We start from the raw sequence: 21,106 nt of genomic DNA, 5'->3' as shown, positions 1-21,106 counted from the left end.
CACAGGTTACCAAGGAAACAGTAACACTACCTATAATGTCTACCACAGGTTACCAAGGAAACAGTAACACTACCTATAATGTCTCTACCACAGGTTACCAAGGAAACAGTAACACTACCTATAATGTCTCTACCACAGGTTACCAAGGAAACAGTAACACTACCTATAATGTCTCTACCACAGGTTACCAAGGAAACAGCAACACTGCCTATAATGTCTCTACCACAGGTTACCAAGGAAACAGCAACACTACCTATAATGTCTCTACCACAGGTTACCAAGGAAACAGTAACACTACCTATATGTCTCTACCACAGATTACCAAGGAAACAGTGACACTACCTAGTAACATTCAATAATGTTAAATATCACACTGGAGTCACATTCTCACACAATGATGTCATAGTTTATTAAAACAAGAAATCATCAATACATGGAAAATACCATTCAACTGTATATACATGATCAATATATAATATACAGTGGGGTCTGGAATTATAGACACCCTTGATAAAGATAATAATGACTGTATAAAATACATCAATATATAATATACAGTGGGGTCTGGAATTATAGACACCCCTGATAAAGATAATAATGACTGTATTAAATACATCAATATATAATATACAGTGGGTCTGGAATTATAGACACCCCTGATAAAGATAATAATGACTGTATTAAATACATCAATATATAATATACAGTGGGGTCTGGAATTATAGACACCCCTGATAAAGATAATAATGACTGTATTAAATACATCAATATATAATATACAGTGGGGTCTGGAATTATAGACACCCCTGATAAAGATAATAATGACTGTATTAAATACATCAATATATAATATACAGTGGGGTCTGGAATTATAGACACCCTTGATAAAGATAATAATGACTGTATAAATAAATAATTTAAATACTGAGCTCTATCTGCTCAACAACATGTAAATTATATTATTTTATACTAATACGATTGATCTGATTAAAATATTTAGTTTAACAAGTAGTATTTATTTTCTAAATGATTGACCCCCTAAAGAGTAATAAACTAGTCAGAAGGTCAGTATCTGGTTCTATATTCATAGTAATGACATCATCACACTCCTGTAGATTTTGGCTGTCAATCATTTTGACCCCTAACCTTTTACAACAAAAATACATTACAAAAACATATCTCTGAGCAATTGCATTAGTTTAAAATATTATCATTTACAATTTATTAATTTAATATAGTCATTATTGCTAATCTTCAGCAAGGATGTCAATAACTTCGGACCCCTCTGTATATAATCAAGGTGAAAACTAAACAAGTAGAGCAAAATAAACACTTCACAAAGTCAAATAAAAAACTGGCACATTGACATGAAGCTACAATAGAAGCTGACAGGTTGAAGCTACAATAGAAGCTGACAGGATGAAGCTACAATAGAAGCTGACAGGTTGAAGCTACAATAGAAGCTGACAGGTTGAAGCTACAATAGAAGCTGACAGGTTGAAGCTACGATAGAAGCTGACAGGTTGAAGCTACAATAGAAGCTGACAGGTTGAAGCTACAATAGAAGCTGACAGGTTGAAGCTACAATAGAAGCTGACAGGTTGAAGCTACAATAGAAGCTGACAGGTTGAAGCTACAATAGAAGCTGACAGGTTGAAGCTACAATAGAAGCTGACAGGTTGAAGCTACAATAGAAGCTGACAGGTTGAAGCTACAATAGAAGCTGACAGGTTGAAGCTACAATAGAAGCTGACAGGTTGAAGCTACAATAGAAGCTGACAGGTTGAAGCTACGATAGAGGCTGACAGGTTGAAGCTACAATAGAAGCTGACAGGTTGAAGCTACAATAGAAGCTGACAGGTTGAAGCTACGATAGAAGCTGACAGGTTGAAGCTACGATAGAAGCTGACAGGTTGAAGCTACAATAGAAGCTGACAGGTTGAAGCTACGATAGAAGCTGACAGGTTGAAGCTGACAGGTTGAAGCTACAATAGAAGCTGACAGGTTGAAGCTACAATAGAAGCTGACAGGTTGAAGCTACGATAGAAGCTGACAGGTTGAAGCTACAATAGAAGCTGACAGGTTGAAGCTACGATAGAAGCTGACAGGTTGAAGCTGACAGGTTGAAGCTACAATAGAAGCTGACAGGTTGAAGCTACAATAGAAGCTGACAGGTTGAAGCTACAATAGAAGCTGACAGGTTGAAGCTGACAGGTTGAAGCTGACAGGTTGAAGCTACAATAGAAGCTGACAGGTTGAAGCTACAATAGAAGCTGACAGGTTGAAGCTACAATAGAAGCTGACAGGTTGAAGCTACGATAGAAGCTGACAGGTTAAAGCTACGATAGAAGCTGACAGGTTGAAGCTACAATAGAAGCTGACAGGTTGAAGCTACAATAGAAGCTGACAGGTTGAAGCTACGATAGAAGCTGACAGGTTGAAGCTACAATAGAAGCTGACAGGTTGAAGCTACAATAGAAGCTGACAGGTTGAAGCTAAAACAGAAATATAAACATTTCAACAAATGGTTTTATCAGTCTTGTTCACAGGAGGCTGTTGAGGGGAGGACGGCTCATTATAACGGCTGGAACGGAGCCAATGGAACGGCACCAAACATGGAAACCACATGTTTGATGTATTTGATACCATGGAAACCATGTGTAAGAGAGTCTGTAACAGATACTAACAGGAGACATTAGTCCTGTGGTCTGGTTGATATACCTGATTATCAGGTACTGGACATAAGAGAGTCTGTAACAGATTCTAACAGGAGACATCAGTCCTGTGGTCTGGTTGATATACCTGATGATCAGGTACTGGACATAAGAGAGTCTGTAACAGGAGACATTAGTCCTGTGGTCTGGTTGATATACCTGATTATCAGGTACTGGACATAAGAGAGTCTGTAACAGGAGACATTAGTCCTGTGGTCTGGTTGATATACCTGATTATCATGTACTGGACATAAGAGAGTCTGTAACAGGAGACATTAGTCCTGTGGTCTGGTTGATATACCTGATGATCAGGTACTGGACATAAGAGAGTCTGTAACAGGAGACATTAGTCCTGTGGTCTGGTTGATATACCTGATTATCAGGTACTGGACATAAGAGAGTCTGTAACAGATTCTACCAGGAGACATTAGTCCTGTGGTCTGGTTGATATACCTGATGATCAGGTACTGGACATAAGAGAGTCTGTAACAGGAGACATTAGTCCTGTGGTCTGGTTGATATACCTGATGATCAGGTACTGGACATAAGAGAGTCTGTAACGGGAGACATTAGTCCTGTGGTCTGGTTGATATACCTGATGATCAGGTACTGGACATTAGAGAGTCTGTAACAGGATACATTAGTCCTGTGGTCTGGTTGATATACCTGATGATCAGGTACTGGACATAAGAGAGTCTGTAACGGGAGACATTAGTCCTGTGGTCTGGTTGATATACCTGATGATCAGGTACTGGACATTAGAGAGTCTGTAACAGGATACATTAGTCCTGTGGTCTGGTTGATATACCTGATGATCAGGTACTGGACATAAGAGAGTCTGTAACAGGAGACATTAGTCCTGTGGTCTGGTTGATATACCTGATGATCAGGTACTGGACATAAGAGAGTCTGTAACAGGAGACATTAGTCCATCATTCCATTCAATTCAACTCAGTTCCTGAGGGGGATCAGAAAGACATTGTTTATGGGGAAAACATATATAGAATAACCAGGAAATGGATATAAACCCATAACAGACATGGGTAGTAAAACTTCAACAAGTAAAGAACTAACTACTGAAAGTGGATTATAGAGAACTGAACACCTTTATCAGATGACTTAGTCTTACCAAGATTCATATCACTCAGTTATATACTCAGAAACTCAGCTTTGTTAGGTGGGTTAAGTCTCTATAGAAAGTTATAGTCTCTCTAAAGTAACTTAGCTCTATAGTTATAGTCTCTATAGTTATAGTCTCTTTATAGTAACTCAGCTCTATAGTTATAGTCTCTCTATAGTAACTCAGCTCTATAGTTATAGTCTCTCTATAGTAACCCAGCTCTATAGTTATAGTCTCTCTATAGTAACTCAGCTCTATAGTTATAGTCTCTCTATAGTAACTCAGCTCTATAGTTATAGTCTCTCTATAGTAACTCAGCTCTATAGTTATAGTCTCTCTATAGTTATAGTCTCTCTATAGTAACTCAGCTCTATAGTTATAGTCTCTCTATAGTAACCCTTATAGCATAGAGTTATTGTCTGTAGTAACTCTTCCTCCCCTCTCCATCTCATCCAGATCATAATTCTGTGGTCCAGCAGCCAGTAAAGGCCTCTTCTCAGGTAAAGACTCCATCTCCATCTCAGGAGCAGACTTCCTCCCTGAACCAGGTAAAGACTTCATCTCAGGAGCAGGTAAAGACTCCATCCCTTCAATCCTCTCAGACTCTATTAAAGATAGAAAGGAACAACATCAGAATAACCTCACCAGACAGAGAGAGAGATAGATATATATAATAAACTGACCAGACAGAGAGATATAATAACCTGACCAGACAGAGAGATATAATAAACTGACCAGACAGAGAGACAGAGAGAGATATAATAACCTGACCAGACAGAGAGATATAATAAACTGACCAGACAGAGAGATATAATAAACTGACCAGACAGAGAGATATAATAACCTGACCAGACAGAGAGATATAATAACCTGACCAGACAGAGAGATATAATAACCTGACCAGACAGAGAGATATAATAACCTGACCAGACAGAGAGAGAGAGACATAATAACCTGACCAGACAGAGAGATATAATAACCTGACCAGACAGAGAGATATAATAAACTGACCAGACAGAGAGAGATAATAAACTGACCAGACAGAGAGATATAATAAACTGACCAGACAGAGAGATATAATAACCTGACCAGACAGAGAGATATAATAAACTGACCAGACAGAGAGAGATAATAAACTGACCAGACAGAGAGATATAATAACCTGACCAGACAGAGAGACATAATAAACTGACCAGACAGAGAGATATAATAACCTGACCAGACAGAGAGATATAATAAACTGACCAGACAGAGAGATATAATAACCTGACCAGACAGAGAGAGATAATAAACTGACCAGACAGAGAGATATAATAACCTGACCAGACAGAGAGATATAATAAACTGACCAGACAGAGAGAGATAATAAACTGACCAGACAGAGAGATATAATAACCTGACCAGACAGAGAGATATAATAACCTGACCAGACAGAGAGAGATATAATAAACTGACCAGACAGAGAGATATAATAACCTGACCAGACAGAGAGATATAATAACCTGACCAGACAGAGAGAGAGAGATAATAAACTGACCAGACAGAGAGATATAATAACCTGACCAGACAGAGAGATATAATAACCTGACCAGACAGAGAGAGAGAGATAATAAACTGACCAGACAGAGAGATATAATAAACTGACCAGACAGAGAGATATAATAAACTGACCAGACAGAGAGATATAATAACCTGACCAGACAGAGAGATATAATAAACTGACCAGACAGAGAGATATAATAACCTGACCAGACAGAGAGATATAATAAACTGACCAGACAGAGAGATATAATAAACTGACCAGACAGAGAGAGATAATAAACTGACCAGACAGAGAGAGAGAGAGAGACATAATAAACTGACCAGACAGAGAGAGAGAGAGACATAATAAACTGACCAGACAGAGAGAGAGAGAGACATAATAAACTGACCAGACAGAGAGACAGAGAGAGACATAATAAACTGACCAGTAATTCTAGAAATATTAGAATAATAAAGACTGATTACTCTGAGAGGGATGGTCTCTTCAGCTTTCAGATAGAACAGATAGACAGATATATTACATATAACAGATAGATAGATGGATATAATAAACTGACCATCAATTATATATATATAACAGTGGTGGTTTAGATGGTCTCTTCAGAACAGGAACAGATAGTCAGATATATGTATTCTATCTATGTCTATTGGTGAGTAAACCTTAAAAACATAACAATGCAGACAGACACACTACTTACTCAGCTCTCCTTGTAGTCCATCTGATGTAAAAATTAAAACAAAGATAGTGATAATTAAATAATCATTGAATGATGAGATTTATACACTACAAAAGTATAGGGACACCTGATATTATCTAACAGTAGGTAGATACACTACATGACCAAAAGTATAGGGACACCTGCTATTATCTAACAGTAGGTAGATACACTACATTACCAAAAGTATATGGACACCTGCTATTATCTAACAGTAGGTAGATACACTACATGACCAAAAGTATGTGGACACCTGCTCATTGAACATCTCATTCCAAAATCATGGGCATTAATATGGAGTTGGTCCCCCTTTGCTGCTATAACAGCCTCCACTCTTCTGGGAAGGCTTTCCACTAGATGGAACATTGCTGCTATAACAGCCTCCACTCTTCTGGGAAGGCTTTCCACTAGATGTTGGAACATTGCTGCTATAACAGCCTCCACTCTTCTGGGAAGGCTTTCCACTAGATGTAGGAACATTGCTGCTATAACAGCCTCCACTCTTCTGGGAAGGCTTTCCATTAGATGTTGGAACATTGCTGCTATAACAGCCTCCACTATTCTGGGAAGGCTTTCCACTAGATGATGGAACATTGCTGTGGGGACTTGCTTCCATTCAGCCACAAGAGCATGAGTGAGGTCTCCCTCTCTCTCTTCTCTCAGAGGACCTGAGCCCTAGGACCATGCCTCAGGCCGATCTGGCCTGATGACTCCTTGCTGTCCCCAGTCCACCTGGTTGTGCTGCTGCTCCAGTTTCAACTGTTCTGCCTACGGTTCACCGGACGTGCTACCTGTCCCAGACCTGCTGGTTTCAACTCTCTAGAGACAGCAGGAGAGGTGGAGATACTCTCAATGATTGGCTATGACTAACTGTCAGTATAGAGACAAAGTAGAGTCGTATTTCAACGGCTCAGACATGAGAGGTATGTGGCAGGGTCTACGGTCAATCACGGATTACAAAAAGAAAGCCAGCCGGAGTCCCAGACAAATTAACTTCTTTGCTTTGAGGACAATACAGTGCCACTGACCGCTACCAAAACCTGCGGACAATCCTAATCAGTGTAATATATAGTGTATATATCTTTTAAGGAAAGTGTTTTCACTTAAATCAATGAAATACATGCAGTTGTGCAACTCACCCCTCTCTCTTGTGACCTTGTCTGTAGACAGAAGATAAAACATTATGTATTATGGGTACTAGAACATGAAGACAGACTACATCCTCTCTATTCTGACCTCCTCTGCAGACAGTAGATAAAACATGATGTATTATGGGTACTAGAACATGAAGACAGACTACATCCTCTCTATTCTGACCTCCTCTGTAGACAGTAGATAAAACATAATGTATTATGGGTAATTTCCTCTATTTCCTTAATAATGTTGGTAATGTTGAAAATGACATGAATATAGTAAACACATAGACAACACTTACCCAGCTGTCTGGCCAGGTTTAGCCGTTCAGTCAGGATTTTCCGTCCAGCAAGGATTAGCTGTTCAGTCAGGATTTGCCGTCCAGCCAGGTTTAGCCGTTCATCCATGTTTAGCCGTTCAGCCAGGTTTAGCCATCCAGCCAGGTTTAGCTGTTCAGCCAGGTTTAGCCGTCCAGTCAGGTTTAGCCGTCCAGCCAGGTTTAGCCGTCCAGCCAGGTTTAGCCGTCCAGCCAGGTTTAGCCGTTCAGTCAGGTTTAGCCGTTCAGTCAGGTTTTGCCGTCCAGCCAGGTTTTGCCGTTCAGCCAGGTTTAGCCGTTCAGCCAGGTTTAGCTGTTCAGCCAGGTTTAGCTGTTCAGCCAGGTTTAGCTGTTCAGCCAGGTTTAGCTGTTCAGCCAGGTTTAGCTGTTCAGCCAGGTTTAGCTGTTCAGCCAGGTTTTGAAGATCATCTTCAGGGGAGAGAAATATATTCTCTCATCTTGCGACCAAAACAGACAGACAGACAAACAGGTACATAGACAGACAGGGACACAGACAGACAGGAACATAGACAGACAGACAGGAACACAGACAGACAGAGACAGACAGACAGACAGGAACATAGACAGACAGACAGACAGGGACACCGACAGACAGACAGACAGACAGGGACACAGACAGACAGGAACATAGACAGACATACAGGAACATAGACAGACAGACAGGAACATAGACAGACAGGAACTAGACAGACAGACAGGAACATAGACAGACAGACAGGAACATAGACAGACAGGCACATAGACAGACAGACAGGAACATAGACAGACAGACAGGAACATAGACAGACAGGCACATAGACAGACAGACAGGAACACAGACAGACAGACAGGAACACAGACAGACAGACAGACAGACAGACAGGCACATAGACAGACAGACAGGAACATAGACAGACAGACAGGAACATAGACAGACAGGAACATAGACAGACAGACACATAGACAGACAGACAGGCACATAGACAGACAGACAGGAACTAGACAGACAGACACACAGACAGGAACATAGACAGACAGACAGGAACATAGACATACAGACAGGAACATAGACAGACAGGAACATAGACAGACAGACAGGCACACAGACAGACAGACAGGAACACAGACAGACAGACAGACAGACAGGCACATAGACAGACAGACAGGCACATAGACAGACAGACAGGCACATAGACAGACAGACAGGCACATAGACAGACAGACAGGCACATAGACAGACAGACAGGCACATAGACAGACAGACAGGAACATAGACAGACATACAGGAACATAGACAGACAGGAACATAGACAGACAGACAGGAACATAGACAGGTACATAGACAGACAGACAGGTACATAGACAGACAGACACATAGGCAGACAGACAGGAACATAAGAGAGAATAAAGTCGTTTTTCGCCAGGTTTTGTGTCCCGAACTGAGCCTGTTCACAGGCTATGAGACCCGTTGGGAAGGTACCTCTGACTCCTCAGGAAGAATATTTCACAGGGTGAAAATACAGAGAAAGAATGGACTTCCATGTGGATGCGTGGAGTTCAATATCAGCAACGAGGAAATCCGCAACCAAAACATTTGTGATGGAGGAGGGGATTTTTTAACGTTGTACCTCAGAGAGGCAAGAAGGATGGCAGAGCAGATGTTGAAAAACATTTATTATAATCCCTCTAACCCTGGGTCTTATGGGGGCAAGGAACGTTTACAGCTTTAGCCGATGAAACAGGTAGCCGGTTAAAGTTAAAGTGAGTGAGTGGTTATCAGAGCAGGATGCATAAACCCGTAAGAAATAGAGTTTTTTCGACCCAACCATTGACCCAACCATTGTCCCAATTTCAGGCGGATCTATGTGACATGCAGGCCCTTGCAGATAAAATGATGAAATCGCTACATGCTAACGGTTATAGATATTTTTACCATAAGAGTATAAGGATGAAACCCTCCCTCTTCTGAAAACTCCTTTCAAGTCTTTAAAAATCTGTATGGTTTGTTCCCCTTCGTCGTAAGAAAAAATCAATTTAAATTTAAATTCATTGTGGGGGACTTGGTTCGTATATCCAAGTTGAGGGGTGTTTTCGACAAAAAATATGAGTAAGGATACAGTGATGAGTTGTTCACGGTTACCGAAATGTCTGCCACGCATACCCCCGGTCTACAAATTAAAAGATTATGACGGGGAACTTAGGGATCTTTTTAGGAGAAGGAATTACAGAAGGTAAAGGTGGGTAAAGACAAGGTGTTTCACGTAGATGAGATTCTAGATCAAAAGAGAGAAAACATTCAAAAAATGGTCCGCTGGAAAAACTGGCCCCAAAAGTTCAACAGTTGGGTATTAGAGCGAATTATACAACCAATTTCCAAAGCCTATAGAGTTATCAGAGGCCTGGGAAGTAGGTCTCAGCGAGATTACATATCCCCATAGCTGGTATAATATCAAAGATAAGGACCGTGATTTTTATTGCAAAAAGTTATCGGAACCTGCGAAACTTATTAAAGTTAAAAAAGGGTTCTGTAGAACCGTCGACAGGATCGTCTCCGAGTTGAATGAACGTCTATCGCAGAACAATATGGAAATATTCCTGATGTACAACCCTATACATAAACGGGTAAATGGACGTATGTGAAAGATAAATTATTAAATTATTCCCCGCGGATATACATGCAGGATTTTACAACATATTTGTGTATACCGACATCATATCCTATCAAAGGGTCGGAGACTGCTGTGTGCCCCTCCTGAGAACGGTTCATATAGACGGAAAGGATGGGGACATAGTCACTGTCACCTACGACAAGCCACACTACGTACCTGTAAGCAAGAAATATACTGAAAATATTCTTGTTGAGCTTAAAACGGATCAGAATGAAAACATTGAATTTACTTATGGTAAAACGATTGTTAAAATCCACTTTAGACCAAAACCTCTCTACATGTATTTTATATATTATATAGATAATACAAATAAATGAAAAAGGGTTATGGAACACCGACATCTCGACCGTCTCATACCATGTTACCCGGCTATTATGGTTCCCCAACCATGTTCGGGGACAGGAGGTATATTTCATAACCTCTTTAGGATGGTTTTACCGTTTATGAAGAGAGGCCTCAGCATAGCCAAACCGCATTTAAAATCAGCAGCAAAAAAATATAGTAAGTGAGGTTGTAGCCAATGCTATGACCCGAAGGGCGTCACCAGATGTCGAGAGTCAAGAAGGCTCGGGGTTGATGATGTTGTCTCGAAGACCGAAAAAGAGAGACCTCCGGGTTTAAGGCGAAGGCTTGCGCCTAAAAGAAGGTTAAAAGAAACTCAGTTAGTCAAAGACGGGGTGAGTGAGGAGGTCTGGACCAAAAACGGTAAAAAGAATACTCTGAAGTATTTTCTAAAAGAACAAGCTCTTTTACACCGCATGTCATCTGAAGCTATAAAAACAGAGCTCGATCTTTTCCCTTAACCCAACATTCAGTAGAGAGGTCCAGTTATGTGGAGATAGCCCCACTCTCTGCCATTACAGACAACGGCCCCATAGAGTTTTTCATACCCGGCCACAACTATCTGGACCTCAACAACACCTTGGTGCATTTGCGTCATTGACCACTAAAAGTGACCACTACTAAAAATTTAAAACTCTAGTCATTGGCGACTCCATCACCCGCAGTATTAGACTTAAAACGAATCATCCAGCGATCATACACTGTTTACCAGGGGGGCAGGGCTACCGACGTTAAGGCTAATCTGAAGATGGAGATATTGTTATCCACGTCGGCACCAACGATGTTAGGATGAAACAGTCAGAGATCACCAAGCGCAACATAGCTTCTGCGTGTAAATCAGCTAGAAAGATGTGTCGGCATCGAGTAATTGTCTCTGGCCCCCTCCCAGTTAGGGGGAGTGTTGAGCTCTACAGCAGAGTCTCACAACTCAATCGCTGGTTGAACTGTTTTCTGCCCCTCCCAAAAGATAGAATTTGTAGATAATTGGCCCTCTTTCTGGGACTCACCCACAAACAGGACCAAGCATGGACTGTTGAGGAGTGACGGACTCCATCCTAGCTGGAGGGGTGCTCTTATCTTATCTACCAACATAGACAGGGCTCTAACTCCCCTAGCTCCACAATGAGACAGGGTGCAGGTCAGGCAGCAGGCTGTTAGCCAGCCTGCCAGCTTAGTGGAGTCTGCCACTAGCACAGTCAGTGTCGTCAGCTCAGCTATCACCATTAAGACCGTGTCTGTGCCTCGACCTGGGTTGGGCAAAACTAAACATGGCAGTGTTCGCCTTAGCAATGTCACTAGGACCTCCTCCATTCCTGTCATTATTGAAAGGGATCATGATACCTCACATCTCAAAACAGGGCTACTTAATGTTAGATCCCTTACTTCAAAGGCAATTATAGTCAATGAACTAATCACTGATCATAATCTTGATGTGATTGGCCTGACTGAACCCCAACCAAGAAACATAAAAAGTTGTGCTATAAATTCACAGACAACACAAAGATTCCTTGATGTCCTTCCAGATTCCCTCTGTCTACCCAAGGACGCCAGAGGACAAAAATCAGTTAACCACCTAACTGAGGAACTCAATTTAACCTTGCGCAATACCCTAGATGCAGTTGCACCCCTAAAAACATTTCTCATAAGAAACTAGCTCCCTGGTACACAGAAAATAACCAAGCTCTGAAGCAAGCTTCCAGAAAATTGGAACGGAAATGGCGCCACACCAAACTGGAAGTCTTCCGACTAGCTTGGAAAGACAGTACCGTGCAGTATCGAAGAGCCCTTACTGCTGCTCCACCAAACTGGAAGTCTTCCAACTAGCTTGGAAAGACAGTACCGTGCAGTACCGAAGAGCCCTTACTGCTGCTCGATCATCCTATTTTTCTAACTTAATTGAGGAAAATAAAAAAAAATAAGAACAATCCGAAATTCCTTTTTGATACTGTCGCAAAGCTAACTAAAAAGCAGCATTCCCCAAGAGAGGATGGCTTTCACTTTAGCAGTGATAAATTCATGAACTTCTTTGAGGAAAATATCATGATTATTAGAAAGCAAATTACAGACTCCTCTTTAAATCTGCGTATTCCTTCAAAGCTCAGTTGTTCTGAGTCTGCACAACTCTGCCAGGACCTAGGATCAAGAGAGACGCTCAAGTGTTTTAGTACTATATCTCTTGACACAATGATGAAAATAATCATGGCCTCTAAACCTTCAAGCTGCATACTGGACCCTATTCCAACTAAACTACTGAAAGAGCTGCTTCCTGTGCTTGGCCCTCCTATGTTGAACATAATAAACATAATAAACGGCTCTCTATCCACCGGATGTGTACCAAACTCACTAAAAGTGGCAGTAATAAAGCCTCTCTTGAAAAAGCCAAACCTTGACCCAGAAAATATAAAAAACTATCGGCCTATATCGAATCTTCCATTCCTCTCAAACATTTTAGAAAAGGCTGTTGCGCAGCAACTCACTGCCTTCCTGAAGACAAACAATGTATACGAAATGCTTCAGTCTGGTTTTAGACCCCATCATAGCACTGAGACGGCACTTGTGAAGGTGGTAAATTACATTTTAATGGCATCGGACCGAGGCTCTGCATCTGTCCTCGTGCTCCTAGACCTTAGTGCTGCTTTTGATACCATCGATCACCACATTCTTTTGGAGAGATTGGAAACCCAAATTGGTCTACACGGACAAGTTCTGGCCTGGTTTAGATCTTATCTGTCGGAAAGATATCAGTTTGTCTCTGTGAATGGTTTGTCCTCTGACAAATCAACTGTAAATTTCGGTGTTCCTCAAGGTTCCGTTTTAGGACCACTATTGTTTTCACTATATATTTTACCTCTTGGGGATGTTATTCGAAAACATAATGTTAACTTTCACTGCTATGCGGATGACACACAGCTGTACATTTCAATGAAACATGGTGAAGCCCCAAAATTCAGACATAGGGAAGTGGATGGCTGCAAACGTTCTACTTTTAAACTCGGACAAAACAGAGATGCTTGTTCTAGGACCCAAGAAACAAAGCGATCTTCTGTTGAATCTGACAATTAATCTTAATGGTTGTACAGTCGTCTCAAATAAAACTGTGAAGGACCTCGGCGTTACTCTGGACCCTGATCTCTCTTTTGAAGAACATATCAAGACCATTTCAAGGACAGCATTTTTCCATCTACGTAACATTGCAAAAATCAGAAACTTTTTGTCCAAAAATGATGCAGAAAAATGAATCCATGCTTTTGTCACTTCTAGGTTAGACTACTGCAATGCTCTACTTTCCGGCTACCCGGATAAAGCACTAAATAAACTTCAGTTAGTGCTAAATACTGCTGCTAGAATCGTGACTAGAACCAAAACATTTGATCATATTACTCCAGTGCTAGCCTCTCTACACTGGCTTCCTGTCAAAGCAAGGGCTGATTTCAAGATTTTACTGCTAACCTACAAAGCATTACATGGGCTTGCTCCTACCTATCTCTCTGATTTGGTCCTGCCGTACATACCTACACGTACGCTACGGTCACAGGACGCAGGCCTCCTAATTGTCCCTGACGTGGTCTTCCTGTCTGGGTTGGCGCCCCCCTTGGGTTGAAATCTTTGTGGGCTATACTATGTCTTGTCTCAGGATGGTAAGTTGGTGGTTGAAGATATCCCTCCAGTGGTGTGGGGGCTGTGCTTTGGCAAAGTGGGTGGGGTTATATCCTGCCTGTTTGGCCCTGTCCAGGGGTATCATCGGATGGGGCCACAGTGTCTGAGTGGGAAGGTGAACGGAAAGGCTTTGGAGCAACGAACCGCCCTTGCTGTCTCTGCCTGGCCGGTTCCCCTCTTTCCACTGGGATTCTCTGCCTCTAACCCTAATACAGGGGCTGAGTCACTGGCTTACTGGGGCTCTCTCATACCGTCCCTGCGAGGGGTGCGTCACCTGAGTGGGTTGAGTCACTGATGTGATCATCCTGTCTGGGTTGGCACCCCCCCCCCCCCCTTGAGTTGGGCCGTGGCGGAGATCTTTGTGGGCTATACTCAGGCTTGTCTCAGGATGGTAAGTTGGTGGTGGATGGGGCCACAGTGTCTCCTGACCCCTCCTGTCTCAGCCTCCAGTATTTATGCTGCAGTAGTTTATGTGTCGGGGGGCTAGGGTCAGTTTGTTATATCTGGAGTACTTCTCCTGTCCTATTTGGTGTCCTGTGTGAATTTAAGTGTGCTCTCTCTAATTCTCTCTTTCTTTCTCTTTCTCTCTCTCTCTCTCTCTCTCTCGGAGGACCTGAGCCCTAGGACCATGCCTCAGGACTACCTGACATGATGGCTCCTTGCTGTCCCCAGTCCACCTGGCCGTGCTGCTGCTCCAGTTTCAACTGTTCTGCCTTCTTATTATTCGAACATGCTGGTCATTTATGAACATTTGAACATCTTGGCCATGTTCTGTTATAATCTCTACCCGGCACAGCCAGAAGAGGACTGGCCACCCCACATATGCTCTCTCTAATTCTCTCTTTTTTTTTCTTCTCTCTCTTGGAGGACCTGAGCCCTAGGACCATGCCCCAGGACTACCTGACATGATGACTCCTTGCTGTCCCCAGTCCACCTGGCCATGCTGCTGCTCCAGTTTCAACTGGCCTGGGCCCTAGGACCATGCCCCAGGACTACCTGACATGATGACTCCTTGCTGTCCCCAGTCCACCTGGCCGTGCTGCTGCTCCAGTTTCAACTGTTCTGCCTTATTATTATTCGACCATGCTGGTCATTTATGAACATTTGAACATCTTGACCATGTTTTGTTATAATCTCCACCCGGCACAGCCAGAAGAGGACTGGCCACCCCACATAGCCTGGTTCCTCTCTAGGTTTCTTCCTAGGTTTTGGCCTTTCTAGGGAGTTTTTCCTAGCCACCGTGCTTCTACACCTGCATTGCTTGCTGTTTGGGGTTTTAGGCTGGGTTTCTGTACAGCACTTTGAGCAAATTTGATTTGATTTGATTTAAATGGCCGGTCTCTCTCTCCCCTTGTTTCACCAAGGACAAATACCTTTGCAAGAGGTTTGTGTATTTTTTGTCTGAACCAGACAGACAGACAGACAGACAGACAGACAGACAGACAGACAGACAGACAGACAGACAGACAGGAACACAGTAGAGGACTGGTCACCCCTCAGAGCCTGGTTCCTCTCTACCCAGTACAGCCAGTAGAGGACTGGTCACCCCTCAGAGCCTGGTTCCTCTCTACCCAGTACAGCCAGTAGAGGACTGGTCACCCCTCAGAGCCTGGTTCCTGTGGTCTACCCAGTACAGCCAGTAGAGGACTGGGCACCCCTCAGAGCCTGGTTCCTCTCTACCCACTACAGCCTGTAGAGGACTGGTCACCCCTCAGAGCCTGGTTCCTGTGGTCTACCCAGTACAGCCAGTAGAGGACTGGTCACCCCTCAGAGCCTGGTTCCTCTGGTCTACCCAGTACAGCCAGTAGAGGACTGGTCACCCCTCAGAGCCTGGTTCCTCTCTACCCAGTACAGCCAGTAGAGGACTGGTCACCCCTCAGAGCCTGGTTCCTCTCTACCCAGTACAGCCAGTAGAGGACTGGTCACCCCTCAGAGCCTGGTTCCTCTCTACCCAGTACAGTCAGAGGACTGGTCACCCCTCAGAGCCTGGTTCCTCTCTACCCAGTAAGTAAGAGGTTCTTACCCAGGTGATAGACTAGATGAGGTTTATATTCCAGTGATATGTAACCAGAGGTAGAGAGGTTCTTACCCAGGTGATAGACTAGATAAGGTTTATATTCCAGTGATATGTAACCAGAGGTAGAGAGGTTCTTACCCAGGTGATAGACTAGATAAGGTTTATATTTCAGTGATATGTAACCAGATGTAGAGAGGTTCTTACCCAGGTGATAGACTAGATAAGGTTTATATTTCAGTGATATGTAACCAGATGTAGAGAGGTTCTTACCCAGGTGATAGACTAGATAAGGTTTATATTCCAGTGATATGTGACCAGAGGTAGAGAGGTTCTTACCCAGGTGATAGACTAGATAAGGTTTATATTTCAGTGATATGTAACCAGATGTAGAGAGGTTCTTACCCAGGTGATAGACTAGATAAGGTTTATATTCCAGTGATGTGTAACCAGATGTAGAGAGGTTCTTACCCAGGTCTTTGACAACGTCAGGTTCCAGATCCAGTAGAATCCTGTAAAAGTCTGATTTCACCCTCCTTGAGTCTTCTGCTTCTTCTAGGGTCTGGTACAACAGTCTCATCTGTTCCTGGCTGGTCATCTGGTGGATCCTGGTGTTACAGTACAACGTCTCATAGAACAGCTCCTTCAAGATGGGCATCACCTTGGTAAGCTTCTGAATGAGTTGATCCTTATGGTCGTTCACAAATATGGGACCTGAAAAGAGATGTAGAGTTATATACTGTAGAACAAGAGGACATTACTAGTCAGGTTAGATGTAGAGTTATATACTGTAGAACAAGAGAACATTACTAGTCAGGTTAGATGTAGAGTTATATACTGTAGAACAAGAGGACAATACTAGTCAGGTTAGATGTAGAGGACATTACTAGTCAGGTTAGATGTAGAGTTATATACTGTAGAACAAGAGGACATTACTAGTCAGGTTAGATGTAGAGTTATATACTGTAGAACAAGAGGACATTACTAGTCAGGTTAGATGTAGAGTTATATACTGTAGAACAAGAGGACATTACTAGTCAGGTTAGATGTAGAGGACATTACTAGTCAGGTTAGATGTAGAGTTATATACTGTAGAACAAGAGGACATTACTAGTCAGGTTAGATGTAGAGTTATATACTGTAGAACAAGAGGACATTACTAGTCAGGTTAGATGTAGAGTTATATACTGTAGAACAAGAGGACATTACTAGTCAGGTTAGATGTAGAGGACATTACTAGTCAGGTTAGATGTAGAGTTATATACTGTAGAACAAGAGGACATTACTAGTCAGGTTAGATGTAGAGGACATTACTAGTCAGGTTAGATGTAGAGTTATATACTGTAGAACAAGAGGACATTAGTAGTCAGGTTAGATGTAGAGTTATATACTGTAGAACTAGAGGACATTACTAGTCAGGTTAGATGTAGAGGACATTACTAGTCAGGTTAGATGTAGAGTTATATACTGTAGAACTAGAGGACATTACTAGTCAGGTTAGATGTAGAGTTATATACTGTAGAACTAGAGGACATTACTAGTCAGATTAGATGTAGAGTTATATACTGTAGAACAAGAGGACATTACTAGTCAGGTTAGATGTAGAGTTATATACTGTAGAACAGGAGGACATTACTAGTCAGGTTAGATGTAGAGGACATTACTAGTCAGGTTAGATGTAGAGGACATTACTAGTCAGGTTAGATGTAGAGTTATATACTGTAGAACAAGAGTACATTACTAGTCAGGTTAGATGTAGAGGACATTACTAGTCAGGTTAGATGTAGAGGACATTACTAGTCAGGTTAGATGTAGAGGACTTTACTAGTCAGGTTAGATGTAGAGTTATATACTGTAGAACTAGAGGACATTACTATTCAGGTAAGATGTAGAGTTATATACTGTAGAACTAGAGGATATTACTAGTCAGGTAAGATGTAGAGTTATATACTGTAGAACTAGAGGACATTACTAGTCAGGTTAGATGTAGAGTTATATACTGTAGAACAAGAGGACATTACTAGTCAGGTTAGATGTAGAGTTATATACTGTAGAACAAGAACACATTACTAGTCAGGTTAGATGTAGAGGACATTACTAGTCAGGTTAGATGTAGAGGACATTACTAGTCAGGTTAGATGTAGAGTTATATACTGTAGAACTAGAGGACATTACTATTCAGGTAAGATGTAGAGTTATATACTGTAGAACTAGAGGACATTACTAGTCAGATTAGATGTAGAGTTATATACTGTAGAACAAGAGGACATTACTAGTCAGGTTAGATGTAGAGTTATATACTGTAGAACAAGAGGACATTACTAGTCAGGTTAGATGTAGAGGACATTACTAGTCAGGTTAGATGTAGAGGACATTACTAGTCAGGTTAGATGTAGAGGACATTACTAGTCAGGTTAGATGTAGAGGACATTACTAGTCAGGTTAGATGTAGATTTATATACTGTAGAACAAGAGGACATTACTAGTCAGGTCAGATGTAGAGGACATTACTAGTCAGGTTAGATGTAGAGTTATATACTGTAGAACAAGAGGACATTACTAGTCAGGTTAGATGTAGAGGACATTACTAGTCAGGTTAGATGTAGAGGACATTACTAGTCAGGTTAGATGTAGTTATATACTGTAGAACAAGAGGACATTACTAGTCAGGTTAGATGTAGAGTTATATACTGTAGAACAAGAGGACAATACTAGTCAGGTTAGATGTAGAGGACATTACTAGTCAGGTTAGATGTAGAGTTATATACTGTAGAACTAGAGGACATTACTAGTCAGGTTAGATGGAGAGTTATATACTGTAGAACAAGAGGACATTACTAGTCAGGTTAGATGTAGAGTGATATACTATAGAACAAGAGGAGATTACTAGTCAGGTTAGATGTAGAGGACATTACTAGTCAGGTTAGATGTAGAGGACATCACTAGTCAGGTTAGATGTAGAGTTATATACTGTAGAACAAGAGGACATTACTAGTCAGGTTAGATGTAGAGTTATATACTGTAGAACAAGAGGACATTACTAGTCAGGTTAGATGTAGAGGACATTACTAGTCAGGTTAGATGTAGAGTTATATACTGTAGAACTAGAGGACATTACTAGTCAGGTTAGATGTAGAGTTATATACTGTAGAACTAGAGGACATTACTAGTCAGGTTAGATGTAGAGTTATATACTATAGAACAAGAGGACATTAATAGTCAGGTTAGATGTAGAGGACATTACTAGTCAGCTTAGATGTAGAGTTATATACTGTAGAACTAGAGGACATTACTAGTCAGGTTAGATGTAGAGTTATATACTGTAGAACAAGAGGACATTACTAGTCAGGTTAGATGTAGAGTTATATACTGTAGAACAAGAGGACATTACTAGTCAGGTTAGATGTAGAGGACATTACTAGTCAGGTTAGATGTAGAGTTATATACTGTAGAACAAGAGGACATTACTAGTCAGGTTAGATGTAGAGGACATTACTAGTCAGGTTAGATGTAGAGTTATATACTGTAGAACAAGAGGACAATACTAGTCAGGTTAGATGTAGAGGACATTACTAGTCAGGTTAGATGTAGAGTTATATAATGTAGAACAAGAGGACATTACTAGTCAGGTTAGATGTAGAGTTATATACTGTAGAACAAGAGGACATTACTAGTCAGGTTAGATGTAGAGTTATATACTGTAGAACAAGAACACATTACTAGTCAGGTTAGATGTAGAGGACATTACTAGTCAGGTTAGATGTAGAGTTATATACTGTAGAACTAGAGGACATTACTAGTCAGGTTAGATGTAGAGGACATTACTAGTCAGGTTAGATGTAGAGGACATTACTAGTCAGGTTAGATGTAGAGGACATTACTAGTCAGGTTAGATGTAGAGGACATTACTAGTCAGGTTAGATGTAGAGTTATATACTGTAGAACAAGAGGACATTACTAGTCAGGTTAGATGTAGAGGACATTACTAGTCAGGTTAGATGTAGAGTTATATAATGTAGAACAAGAGGACATTACTAGTCAGGTTAGATGTAGAGTTATATACTGTAGAACAAGAGGACATTACTAGTCAGGTTAGATGTAGAGTTATATACTGTAGAACAAGAACACATTACTAGTCAGGTTAGATGTAGAGGACATTACTAGTCAGGTTAGATGTAGAGTTATATACTGTAGAACTAGAGGACATTACTAGTCAGGTTAGATGTAGAGTTATATACTGGAGAACAAGAGGACATTACTAGTCAGGTTAGATGTAGAGTTATATACTGTAGAACAAGAGGACATTACTAGTCAGGTTAGATGTAGAGGACATTACTAGTCAGGTTAGATGTAGAGTTATATACTGTAGAACTAGAGGACATTACTAGTCAGGTTAGATGTAGAGTTATATACTGTAGAACAAGAGGACATTAGTAGTCAGGTTAGATGTAGAGTTATATACTGTAGAACTAGAGGACATTACTAGTCAGGTTAGATGTAGAGGACATTACTAGTCAGGTTAGATGTAGAGTTATATACTGTAGAACTAGAGGACATTACTAGTCAGGTTAGATGTAGAGTTATATACTGTAGAACTAGAGGACATTACTAGTCAGATTAGATGTAGAGTTATATACTGTAGAACAAGAGGACATTACTAGTCAGGTTAGATGTAGAGTTATATACTGTAGAACAGGAGGACATTACTAGTCAGGTTAGATGTAGAGGACATTACTAGTCAGGTTAGATGTAGAGGACATTACTAGTCAGGTTAGATGTAGAGTTATATACTGTAGAACAAGAGTACATTACTAGTCAGGTTAGATGTAGAGGACATTACTAGTCAGGTTAGATGTAGAGGACATTACTAGTCAGGTTAGAT

The 21,106-nt window shown here is 41.3% G+C and overlaps 1 protein-coding gene across 1 annotated transcript in view; it reads right to left on the bottom strand.

Moving 5' to 3' along the window:
* Positions 1-384: 384 nt before the first annotated feature.
* LOC149980702 (uncharacterized) overlaps positions 385-21,106 on the bottom strand; it is a 90,134-nt gene continuing 69,412 nt past the window's right edge. Inside the window, exons 8-12 of the mRNA XM_090183253.1 lie at positions 16,696-16,938; positions 7,528-7,971; positions 7,232-7,252; positions 6,075-6,095; positions 385-4,439 (exon numbers count right to left, since the gene is read on the bottom strand). Coding sequence (XP_090039379.1) covers positions 4,234-4,439; positions 6,075-6,095; positions 7,232-7,252; positions 7,528-7,971; positions 16,696-16,938 — 935 coding nt within the window. The 3' untranslated portion in view covers positions 385-4,233. The remainder of the gene's footprint in view (positions 4,440-6,074; positions 6,096-7,231; positions 7,253-7,527; positions 7,972-16,695; positions 16,939-21,106) is intronic.

The sequence above is a fragment of the Oncorhynchus mykiss genome, chromosome 9 (genome assembly GCF_057628025.1).
Source record: "Oncorhynchus mykiss isolate SJ-2025 chromosome 9, ASM5762802v1, whole genome shotgun sequence".
Lineage (NCBI taxonomy): Eukaryota > Metazoa > Chordata > Actinopteri > Salmoniformes > Salmonidae > Oncorhynchus > Oncorhynchus mykiss.
The sequence above is the reverse complement of the archived record's forward strand: the minus strand, read 5'-3'. Positions and strand labels throughout refer to the sequence as shown.